Source organism: Bactrocera latifrons, unplaced genomic scaffold, assembly GCF_001853355.1.
Source record: "Bactrocera latifrons isolate USDA-ARS-PBARC rearing strain unplaced genomic scaffold, ASM185335v1 scaffold_17, whole genome shotgun sequence".
NCBI classification, from domain to species: domain Eukaryota; kingdom Metazoa; phylum Arthropoda; class Insecta; order Diptera; family Tephritidae; genus Bactrocera; species Bactrocera latifrons.
Genome location: NW_017535185.1, coordinates 2,275,770 through 2,288,043, shown reverse-complemented (window position 1 = coordinate 2,288,043; position 12,274 = coordinate 2,275,770). Strand labels below are relative to the sequence as shown.

General features: G+C 37.8%; 2 protein-coding genes and 1 long non-coding RNA gene across 3 annotated transcripts in view; 2 read left to right on the top strand and 1 right to left on the bottom strand.

The window, feature by feature from the left end:
* The first annotated feature begins 1,870 nt into the window (after nucleotides 1-1,870).
* LOC108966805 (zinc finger and BTB domain-containing protein 17) lies at nucleotides 1,871-5,739 on the top strand. Its single transcript, XM_018929884.1, has 3 exons — nucleotides 1,871-3,048; nucleotides 3,137-3,529; nucleotides 4,447-5,739. The coding sequence occupies exons 1-3, from the start codon at nucleotides 1,936-1,938 to the stop codon at nucleotides 5,038-5,040; spliced, it is 2,100 nt and encodes a 699-aa protein (XP_018785429.1). The 5' UTR covers nucleotides 1,871-1,935; the 3' UTR covers nucleotides 5,041-5,739.
* A 643-nt stretch (nucleotides 5,740-6,382) lies between these two features.
* LOC108966774 overlaps nucleotides 6,383-12,274 on the top strand; it is an 88,116-nt gene continuing 82,224 nt past the window's right edge. Inside the window, exon 1 of the long non-coding RNA XR_001993214.1 lies at nucleotides 6,383-6,627. This is a non-coding gene — a long non-coding RNA (uncharacterized LOC108966774). The remainder of the gene's footprint in view (nucleotides 6,628-12,274) is intronic.
* On the bottom strand, nucleotides 7,435-9,009 carry LOC108966773. The gene is made up of 2 exons (XM_018929817.1): nucleotides 8,461-9,009; nucleotides 7,435-8,404 (listed from the first exon to the last, which is right to left on the bottom strand). The coding sequence occupies exons 1-2, from the start codon at nucleotides 8,883-8,885 to the stop codon at nucleotides 7,498-7,500; spliced, it is 1,332 nt and encodes a 443-aa protein (XP_018785362.1). The 5' UTR covers nucleotides 8,886-9,009; the 3' UTR covers nucleotides 7,435-7,497.

Here is a 12,274-nt window from a genome sequence, read left to right as displayed (position 1 = left end):
TGTAATTTTTTTTTATATTTTTTTTTTGTATTTTTTTCATATTTTTATACTTTACTTTCCTATGTTGTTGTTGTTTTGATGGATTGTACTTCACTTTGCATTATTGTTGCCGTTTTAACGGATCCCACCGCTCCTTGCCTTGCCACGCTCTCGTTTTCTAATTCATATCAATCCAATTGCCCGCGCCGCCTGTCGCTGTCGCCTCACCTAACAGCGCTGCGAAACATATGCGCACACATACTAAAATACATATGTATAAACATACATATGTACAGATATATATTAATATATTTATAGGCATATATACAGCTGTACGCTCATATGTATATTGTTAATTCAGCAATTCAGTTGCTTTCAGTTCAGTTGAGTTCAGTTCATCATTCCGCTGAGTGTTCACTCATCATTATCGGGCGTATGGTTTGGTGTGGTCAGGCTCTGTGTTGTTTTATTTTTTTTAATTTTAATGTCGTTTGTTTGTTGTTGTTGATCTTGTTGTTGCTGCCGCTGATTTCGTTGTTGTTGTTTTATTTTTGCTGTTGTAATTGTGTTGTTGTTTTTTTGCTGTTGTGATTTTGTAGTTGTTGTTTCTGTCGCAGATTTCGTTGTTCTTATTTTATTTTTGCTGTTGTGATTTTGTTATTGTTGTTGCTGTTTTTGTAATTGCTACTGGGTTTGTTGATAATATTGTTGTTGTCGTTTGTATTGTTGTTAGTGCTGTTGCTGCTGTCGTTATTAGTGTTGCTGTTATCGTTGTTGCTAGTGCTGTTGTTGTTACTAGTGTTGGTGTTGTGCTTACTACTGTCGTTGTTTTTGTTTTCTTCCCTACCATTACTGTTGTTGTTGCTACTGTCACTACCGTTGCTGTTGTTGCTGCCTCGCTGTGCTCCACTACAAATTTTAATATGCACAAAATAAATTAATTCAGCGTCACAGGCGTTAAACAAACATTCATTGCATAGCGACAAACCAACAAAAAAACTTGCGGTTTTTGTTCTGATTTCAATATCAATTCGAAGCGCTAGTTAGTCGCCTGCTAACTGTGCGCCACCCCGCTATTTGACATGCACAAGCATTTATTCATAATAGCTTATGCATGAATGTATGTATGGATGAGTGTATGTATATGTGTACATACAAATGTAAAATATTTGAACAAAAAGTATAAATTACAATGTTTTTCTTTCTTTCTCTCACACACACACTCTCTCTCTTGCGCTCTTGCACTCTCTTTACAGCAATTTCGTGCCGAAAAATAGTAATTATATTAAAAAAGTACGCTAATCAACAAAACACCCTCCATATATGGAGCAATGAAACAAAAAATTGCCCGCAAAAAGTTTGAAAAGTTTTCAGAGGGCAGTAGAGCAATACAATTGTCGCAGGCAACTAAGGAACTATGTGTATAAACTTATATAAATATATATTTAAAGGCATGCAAGCATAAACATTACACAATATTTGTGAATTTTTGGTGTTGGTTTTGTAAAATTAAGGACTGTACGGAAGTGTGTATTAAATTTAAATCGAAGGAAATATTTAAAATAATTAACTAACAAAATAACTGCAGTGACGGCGCTTGAGAAGATTTAACCCAATGCATAATTATAGTAAACCCTAAATGCCATAATGCTTGAGTTGTAATTATAAAGACTTCAATCTAACTATAAATGACATATAAAGGAGTGAAGAGAAGATAGAGTATAGCTTATGCTTCTGGTGACGGTGCTTTAAAGAGCTACAAAAAATGTAATTAAAAAAATTAATTTAAAAAAAGTTTTAATTAAGAAAATTTACAAAAAATTAAAAAAACTTTAAGAAAATTACAAATAATAAAAAAAAATTTAAAAAACTTTTAAAAATTTAAATGCACTCAAAAAATAATTTTTGAAAAAAAAAATCCTAAATTTCTAAATTCTCTCAAAAATCAATCAAAAAATGGTGCGCAGACGCCGCTTGCTCTCCAAAGAAGATGGTGTCAGCGTTCAAACCGATAGCGGTATTTCGCTTTCATCGCCACCCGAGGCGCGCACAGTGCACGACGGCGCTGACGAGGAGGACGCGCAGGCCGCGCCAAAGAAAAAACAAGCACGTCGACGCATTACTAACGCAAAAGCAACGAAGCGAGGACGAAGACAAAGCAAAGACACCAGTTCAACAGTGGCAAAGAAACAAAAAACTAGTGAAGCAGCAGATTTGAAAGCTTGCGAAAGTGATGCAGCAGATCACACAGCTTGTGGAAGTAATGCAGGTAATGCAACGCCGGCAATAGAACACTTACAGGACGCGGCAAGACCATCGGTGCGTGCTGAGAAGGCAGACAAGACAGCAGCGTTTGAAATCGGCGAAACAGCAGAGGCTGAAAACACAAACGCAGAAAAAACTACCGGCAAGGAATTAGCAGCAGCAGCCGATTTAACCGCAGCCAATTTAGCCGCAGCGGCTGTCAACGCAGCCTTTATTGTCATACCGGCAGCTGAAGCCGCGCACGACGCGATTAATGCCGAGGATACAGCAGATAAATCCGTTATTATCCTAACGACAGTTTCAGAAAACTCGATTTCAGTGACGGATTCAGCATTCTCTGAGACAGATGTTACACAATCAGCCGGCGATTTATCGGAACTAACGCATACAGCAAATGACTGCAATGATTCGGCACAATTGCTTGGCGATGCAGCCTCGACAGCTGAGGCGGCACTGACGCCAGCAGCGAATAAGCGCTCGGGCAAAGTGTTTATGCGTAAGGTGCACGTTTGTCACATTTGTTCGAAGCAATTTCGTGGCAATAACGATTTGCGTCGTCACATGCTCATACACTCGGATGAGCGCCCATATAAGTGCGAGCTATGCGGCAACTGCTATCGGCAGGCGGTCAATCTCAGGAATCACATCAATTGCGCGCACACAAATCAACGGCAGTTCGCTTGCGCGCAATGCCCGAAAATGTTTGCGGTGAAGGAGCGTTTGCGGCTGCACATGCGTCTGCACTCGGGCGAAAAACCGTACGCTTGCCCGGTGTGTGAAAAACGCTTTGCGCGCGGTGGTCATGTAAGTGCCAGTGCTTGTCTCAAGCAATTTTCGGATATTATCATTAATTATTAATTGCTTTTTGCTTTCCTTATTTATCTACATTTAGTTGAAACAGCACGTGATTAGCCATCATAAGGACAGCACCAAGCAGTATATATGTGAGAAATGCTCCACCGCCTTCTCCACACCCTCCAATTTGCGCGCACACATGGATCGTCATGAAAATGGTCCCGAGCACTATTGTGAGATCTGTAAGGAGCACTTTCCAAATGAACCGGTGCTCAAGGCACACATCAACAAGCTACACTACAAGCTGGGCCAGTTCGATTGTGAGATCTGTAAGGAGACCATCGAAGATGACGCACTGGCCAAGCACATGAAAACCCACACGAATGTGAAGACACATGTTTGCGAGGTGTGCAAGTCGTATTTCATGCAGAAGTCACAGTACAATGTGCACATGCGTATGCATACTGGTGAGCGCCCGTATCAGTGTAGGGTGAGTACAATGTCGTCTTTAAACGTAGTTAAAAATAAGAAGCACGTTTGCACCCTAAAATCCGGGACAATACCGGTACCGTAGAACCGGCTGTTGTGGGAACACACGAACGCGTTTATTGCCAAAGTACGGAGCCGCAACATAATTAGACGACGGGATGCTTTTGATGTCTCCCATTGAACACCTCCACAGCGAGACGCTTATGCTTCCTGTAAAGGAACATAATGAACTCCTCTCCAAACAGTTTCTGCTGGATGTTTCCGAAGGAATCACCCTTGCAGCCATCTGCTTGGAGCGGAACCGCCTCTCAGGAGCATCAAAAGGTCATTCCTTGACTACGTCGACGACGTCGTACAGTACGCCGACCGTACTTCGGACTCAACTGACTTTCGACAGGTACTGACCGCCATCCACAGTGGAGCCATCAACACCTTCACCGACTCCCTTCCCGTGAATGGCGTTCTTGGAGTCAAACCACCACCTATTGCAGACGAAGAGCTCCAATTGCCGCGAGAATAGTGAGTGACCCTAGCGCAACTTCGTTCTGGATATTGTAGCAGGTTAAACTCCTACTTATCCAGAATTGACCCAGACATACCCAATGTATGTCCTGCATGCAACGAGTCCTCGCATGATACTGGCCACCTCTTTGCATGCCCTACTAACCCTACTCATCTAACACCCTCTTCCCTTTGGTCCGACTCCGTCGAAACAGTTTCCTGTGCCTCCCGTTAGATGATCTCGACGACAACGCAAATGACCCTTACCACCCAAACGGTTATAACCGTTAAAACAACCACAACAACAAAGAGCTTCCGAAGTTTCCTGCTGGGTGTTACAAACTTCGTGGCAAACTTAAAATATCCAGTTCAGTATTAAATCAAAATTTATTTACTTATCTATCTTTCTTTTTACAGATTTGCTGGCAAACTTATGCCTACTCCAGCGTTCTTAAGCTACACATACGCAAGCACACCGGCGAGAAACCATTCCAATGCCTGATTTGTACGGACGTGGTTGCTTTCTCGCAATTAGCTCACCTCAAGACACATATGAAGAAGATCCACAAACAAACCAATCCCTATATGTGCGAAGGCTGCCACCAGTTCTTCAAAATCAAAGCGGAACTTCAGTCACATATGCAAAACTGTGACAGCTGCAAAGTCGATGTGGAGGAGGAGAATGCCAAAAATAATGACTCGCAAACGCTGTCACACCTACGCTTCCTTATGGCATTGCTGCTGAAGAAAATCTCATCACAGCAAAAGCTGCAGAAATTGGGCTACGAGAAGCGGCTGATCGACAATGTTGTCGTCGCATCGCTAAAGCTAGCCAACCGCAAAGCGTGCGAAGATCAGTCACTGTCGGCTATCGAACGTATGCGCCGAAATGTTGAAGAATTCCTCAACTGGATTGTGCCGGCAAAGGCGATGGAGACATTTCGTCAAGAACAACAGTCCGTGGAGAATATATTGGACAAAATAGTCACCATGTATATGAAGCACAAGTGAAGGTGCAGCGTATGAAATGGCTGCTTTTTTTTTATATTATTTATCGCTTTAGAATGTGCCATAACATTTAGCATTATCTATAAGTGCACTGCAAGTCAACACTAAAGCTACGAATTGACTGTATTTAAGTTTCCCATATGAATTTGTAATTTTTTTAGCAATTTTTCCCATACTTCCTTTGCACTTTTCTTTACCAGTAACACCAAAAGAGCAATCCAAAGATATTTTTGCCAAAAGCTTGCTTAAACAAGCAATAATTTAAGTTCTTTTTAAGTTAGCTTATCACCAAAGCATTTATTATCACTTTTAACTGTGTATGAATTATTCACTATTTTTCTTTGTTTATATTTTTTTTGACGTCTATCAAATATGGTCTAGCTCCTGTGCTTGTTTGCAAACAGAAAATCAGCTAGTCAAACCAGAGAACGTACATTTATAGGGAAGGTCCAACTACGGACAAGCATGTAAACTGTCAAAAGCCATGAATTTTCTATTAGTGGATTTTACCACTTTTGACTCGGCAGGAGTACGTTCTCTGGTCAAACCTCATAGTTGTCAATATATTTCATTTTATTTTATGCTTACAACTCTTGCCATATGTAGTTTTAGATTATTGCATGATAAATTTGTAATCAAATTATATCTTGCATAAACCATGAATTAATAAAAAATAAAGCCAAAGTTCACATTAAGTGAAAATTTCACTTTTAACTCGGTTAGGAATTATATTTTTTTAACGGAAAATATATAAGGTACGTGGGCGGTATAACTGTTTAATATTGCGGGGAATAACTTAAAATTGTAGAGTATGAGCATAACATTAAATAGCTTGACGTTCAGGTCGACTACGTTTCTTGGAAGGCATCTACTGTTGATATTTGGCGGCCATTTGGGTAAAGGTTTATTATCTGATTTATCCACGTTCTAAAGATTGTTCTCAGGATTTTAAATTTAAAATTAACTAAATGTTACCAAAACACTTGAAAACCAAATTTGAATTTACTTCTTCAATAGTAATGTCAACATACAGCTGTTCACAACAATTGCGAAAGTTTGACAACACTCAAGATATTTTATTAAGGTTTTTCAAAATTAATTTTTCTTCTTTTTTGAAGTTATTAAAATAAAGTAAAAATTACAGAACAAATATGAAAAGGACATAAAAAATGAAAAAAAGAATAAATACATTAAGCATTTGTATACCCTTCTGTTATATTCACTCCACACTTGCCACAGGGTGGTGCACAAACTAAGCAAGAGCACGTAAAAAAATGCTATACTGTGTTGTCAAGCTTCCGCCGCCATTTCTAGCATTTGACAGTTGCCGCGAATATGAAAATTAAGAAGAAACTGCAAATTTGAGCATAAAGTTAAAAGTGTAAAAAATATAATTAATTAATGCCAAATTAAGTGTGTGCTGTAGTGAAGTTAAGTGTAGTGATTATTTTACAAAACGTTTAAGCAATGAAGAAGTGCTAGCGTTGTTGTTCAATTCCCACAAAAGCCGTTTGTACGTTACTAAAATTTACCCGGATATTATCCGGCAAAGGTGCACTTTCGGAGATATGTATAACCTCGTTTAGATCGGTAAGTCTTAATTCTTGCTATCGTTGTTATTTAAATGCTTATTTGGAAGGGAAGAAATACAGGGTCAAAGTGTAGTTAGCCGTGTGTTATTGTGAGTGCGCATATCAAGTATAAACGAAGAAATCAATCGTCCTATAGTACTTAACTATATTTTGCATAAAAAAATTAATTTTGAACAACATATTTAAATGTATTTAATTGAATAGTTTTAGTTTGGCAACAACAAAGTTGTGTACATCAGCTGCTTGATGTGTCGCAGCCGTATTTAAATTGTTAAAGAAGCTGGTTTTTGTATCTCTGTTATTTGTTTTTTAAAAAACAAATCGCGTTAATTTATTTGCACTGTGATTTTTTTTATTAGATTTTTACGTTTCATTGTTAAATTCGGTTTTGTTAACAAATGAAATGTTACAATGCTAAACAATGGATTTAGCTGAAGTGTTGAACGAAAAAGTACATAACCGTCCACTTATGTACGATTTATCTCACCATCATTTAAAAAAAAAAAAACTTAAAAGATGATGGTTGAAAAGAAATTGATGCATCCACGTGGTTGTAAGGTAAGGTAAACTCTATATAAAATAAAACCAATTCTAATATTTAATTCTTTAATAGATTTAGAGTTCGAAAAAGAAATAAGAGCCACCGTGCTTCCTATAAAACGTGTAAGGTCAACCACAAAAGCAGGACATCGCATTTAATTTTTGAAGTTTATGAAAATATGAAGATATGCAAATAGAGTAAGTTACTTTTAAGTAGTTAATAATCAATGTAAGCCTGATCTTTTTGAATTAAACAACTTTTTTTTGTAATGTAAAATAAGCTTCGTGCTTTAATGACAAATGTAATATTATATAAAAATTATCAATATTACGCAGCATTACTTGAAATAAATTCTTTTAGTTTTTCACGCAACTGAAATGAGTTTGTCGATGAGCGATTAGAAATTCCTAGTTGAAACGTTTTAAGGAAATTAGCATCTTCTCGCCAACGGCCGTTTATTTCTTGATTGCCGACTGTGTGGTCAACGAGTTCAAGTGTGAAGTAGTCTGTGTCATTGTGTAACATTAAAAAGTTATGAAGTAAAATTGTAGCTAAAACAATTTTCACTGTATTTTCTGGGCTAGCATGTATTGTCGTCTGCAGCACTCTCCAGCGAGTAGTCAAAATACCGAAAGCGTTTTCTATGTGCTCTCGCGCTTTAGACAATGCTCTATTATATTTGTCTTTATCTTCTGGTAACTTGCGGCCGGGAAATGGTCGCATTAAATTTGGTTTCAGTGGATACGTACCGTCCCCGACGTAATAATACGGAAAGCTAGTCGATGTACCCGGTAAGTTTGTGTCACTTGGAACTTCTAGACTGCCATCCAGCAATTTTTTGCCAAAGGCACTGCGCGCAAGTATTCCACCATCACTTCGGCTTCCTTCCGCCCCGACGTCTACATGTCTGAATATGTAATCAGCATCACACACTGCCACTAAGGCAATGCTAAAACTTTTTTTGAAATTGTAGTACAAAGATCCGCCTTGTTTCGGCCTTGTTATATGAATGTGCTTTGCATTTATAGCTCCCATGCAATTTGGCATGCCAGTCTTTACATAAAACTTTTCTGCAATGTCTTTAATTTCGCTTACGTTTGGAGGTGACAAATAGTCAAAATGTAATTCTTCCCAAATAGCGTCACATGTGTCATATACGAGTTTTCGTATCGTTGTAAGTCCAAGGCTGTATGCCTGTGAAATCACATGAAAATGACATCCTTCTGCCAAAAACCTGAAATTGTTAAACGCTTTTGCACATCAGTATAATAATTATTTACTTTCACTTACATTAATGTTATTGCCAAACGCTTCTCGGGCGCAATTGCTTTCCCTGTGGACCATCGCACCATTTGTTTTCTTAATCGTGATAATAATAAACTGAAGCTAGCAGCATTCAAAGGAGCAGCTTTAAAAAAATCCTCATCGTATTCTTTTAGCTGCTCAACATCGCTTTCAAAGAAATCTTCTGCTTGGTGTGTAAAGTTAACCGGACGCACATTCCTCTTACTGTTGCTTACATGTAGCTCCTTGTTCAACCCTCTGTTGCTTCCATGTAGCTCCTTGTTGAACCGTCTGTTGCTTCCCTGTAGCTTTTTGTTCAACCCTTTGTTGCTTTCCTGTAGCTTCTTGTACAACTCATTAGTCGTATTTACTATATGCGCAATTTTAGCAATTGTTGTCACCAAATTAACTATATTTTCTGGATTGTTCATTTTTAGTGTAAACAAACAGCTTATGTCTATCAATTACATATGCCGAATGCCAAACTATTGTTTATATGGATATGCTGTATATACGTATATGAAATCAGCTGTTTGTTTGTGGCTGCCGTCTTCAAAATATTCGTGAAGCTGGCTGCAAGTCGTTTGTGTACACTGTGCCCATTTGTATGTTTGTGTAAAATTTAAAATCATTTTGCATTCCACATATGCGTATAAAATATGGCAACGCTAATATTTTCACATGTACACAGAAGACGTAATTCTAGTTCCACAACAGCTGTTAATTTCAAAATATACAATATAAAATCTGTTATAATTCAGAAATGCATTTAAAATGCACAAAAAAAAAAATATTAATAATAAAGAAATGAAGATTAATAAAAATAATATGCGTAGCAATATCTACAAATGCTTGCAGCGTTTCTTCGATTCTAATTATTATGTGTGCAGAATTTATGATACCTTTGCGCTGATATCATAATTCACTTCAAGTTTGGCTGTGGTCATAAATCAGCGCAAAATAAATCACAAAAACAAAAAAAAAATCATTAACTTCGCTTGCGCCAAAGCTGTAATACCCTGTACAAATATGAAAGTTTCCATACAAGAATTTGGTTTTGATCGGTAACTTTGTATGGCAGCTATGTGCTATAGTTGACCTAACTTATGAATTCTGTGGGTGATTGTATCTTTGCCTTCGATAATACATATATCATGCAAAATTTCGTGAAAATATCTCGACAAATGAAAAATTTTACATACAAGAATTTGCTTTGTATGACAGTTATATGCTATAAGTCCGATAACGGCGGTTCCGAGAAATAAGCCGCTACTAAGCGAAAGGAGAATATGTGCAAAATTTCAGATCGATATCGCAAAAAGTGAGGAACAAGTTTGAAAATATAGAGATAAAGAGACAAACAGACCTAGTCAAGTCGACTCAGCTCGTCATGCTCAGCATTTATAGAATCTCCGACATTTCCCTCTGGGTATTGCAATAATCGTGACAAACTATTACCCCCTGTTCAGGGTATAAAAAGTATTGCCTCCGCAGCTACTCCTTGCCATTTTCTCTGAAGTGATTATTACCGCATGCTGGCAGAAACATAAAAACAAAAGCAACAATCAAAAGAATGTATTAAAACAAAGAGTGAACTTCTTATTCCATGTTGCCTTATGTGCTGTTAAGTGATGCTTAGGCTTAAGCCGAAGGTCGTTCCTCGCGGCATTTTATTTGTTATGTATTTTCAAATATTTTTTCTCTTTCTCGATTTTAAATGTGGCTTTGCGTAAATCTTAAATATGTATGTTAAGTGTGTGTGAGCAAATAATTTATTGGAAATCATTTTGTTGGTTATTGGCAAATACTTAAGGCGGTTAGGTCATAACTTTTTCTGAATGCTTTAATTCCATTTTAAGTTTGATCGGATTCGGACGAAAATTACGGCTTTTTAAAGACATTTGCTTTTGTCATGAAATATAGATACGTGGTGAAAAAAAGGCACCCGGAAATTATAAATATAACGTAAAATATTTAATTATTCATCAATGACTTGAAAGCGGTCGTCTTGCTCGACGTTTCATACCCAAAATATCCACCAAAATCATTGGAACGAACTCGCGAGAGGTGTCGAGCTCTCTTGCCATTTCTCTTATACCTGCCTAAAGATTTTCAAGCACCTGATGGATTTTCAAAAACGATATGGGCTTGCATCCCTATAAAATTGTTCACTCAAGCGCTGATTTGTGTATTTTGCCTTGAGCTAAAATCGATTCTACACCTTAACAAGGACCCTAAAAGAATTGAAAGTTTTTTTGCTTTGTTACTTTGTTGTCTCATTCGGTCATAAATATGTATATATTTCAAAAATAATTATAATTTTAAATTATATGTTTTTATGACATTGAGGCTTCTGAGTTGTTGCGAGCGCTCTGTAGCTTTGCTTGTATTAAGTTATCTAGTAAAAGTTATTATTTTCCTGTCGCTTGCAACTGTGTTGTAACGTAATTTGCACATCATAATTTTGCACCCTTTTTATACTCTTCTGTTATTGTTGAAGTGCTTGAATAGTAATCAAGACATGTCCTTACAACAATTTCCGGCTATTGTAGGTCATTAGTAGACGCCACATAAGTACGCAATTAGTGGTGTTCAGCAAGTCTTGTACGGATAAGCAACCCAGTAATGATTTCTTATGGAAATTAGGTTGTGCTTTCTTTAAAGCTCACAGGTGTATATTTTCTAGCCTAAAAAGGTATACAAATAGCATGCAACAGGTTATAGTGGTCCGATATGAATTTTTCTTTGCAGTTTGTATCATAGCCATCCCGAATTTTATGAAGATAGTTCGTCAAATAAAATAGTTTACTTTACAATTTTGATTATTCAGTTTGTATGACAGCTATATGTAATAGTTCTGTGATCGGAATAGGCATGAAAATATTCGCAGTAGAGCGACCGACAATTCTACTGAATATGTACAACGTCTGCCTCGGAATATTTGCTGAACCTTAGAATAAGCAACGGCTAGTGCCAATCAGTAAGGGAAAAGAAGATCCCGACTTGTCATCAGCATAACGTCCACTATGTAAGTGTAACACTTGACACAGCGAGAAAGTTCTGTGAGAGACTACTTAAGCCCACACTCGAAGCGGCTATCAAAGCAGCTGGAACATTCTTTCCTAGATAACACGATTTTAGACCCCGCAGATCAACTCTAGCAGCTATAAAATGATATAATAATAAACATCCAAAGGCAACAAGAGCGCAGTTGACCGAGTAAATAAAGACACGATACTCGCATGACAACGAAGATGGGAGAATAAGACTTGCGGCAGTTGGATGGTTAGACTTAGAATAAGAGACCTAAACTTATGGACAAGCTGTAAATTCGAAAAAGTGGAGTTACGGAGTCTTCAAAAAGTACCTCCACAGAATGGAAAAAGTCGAAAAGCCGCGTTGCCTCTACAACGACGCGACAGAAGGCGTTGTTGAAACCACCTTCTTTGATTGTGTGCGATGGGAACGAGAATGCGCCACCGTAGAAAACCTGGTTGGCCCAATAAACGCGGACAATTTAATAAAAAAGCAGGATTTGGACGCAGTTGCGCAGATTTAAATCTCTTAATGAGAAATATGGAACGTTACCGTGACATAATGCAAATGTGATTCCAGCCTGGGCGGCGGTTCCTTCGAGGAGGGTTCTGTAAGTGGCACATACCGTTGCTGGAAGGCATTTTTCACCCCACCATGCCAAATTGCGTGAAGACATCTTGTCAGTTAAAAAAGTTTTTCATACAAGGACTGGATTCCGATCGTTCAGTTTGTATGGCAGCTATATGATATAGTGGTCCAATCTGAACAATTTCTTCGGAAAATA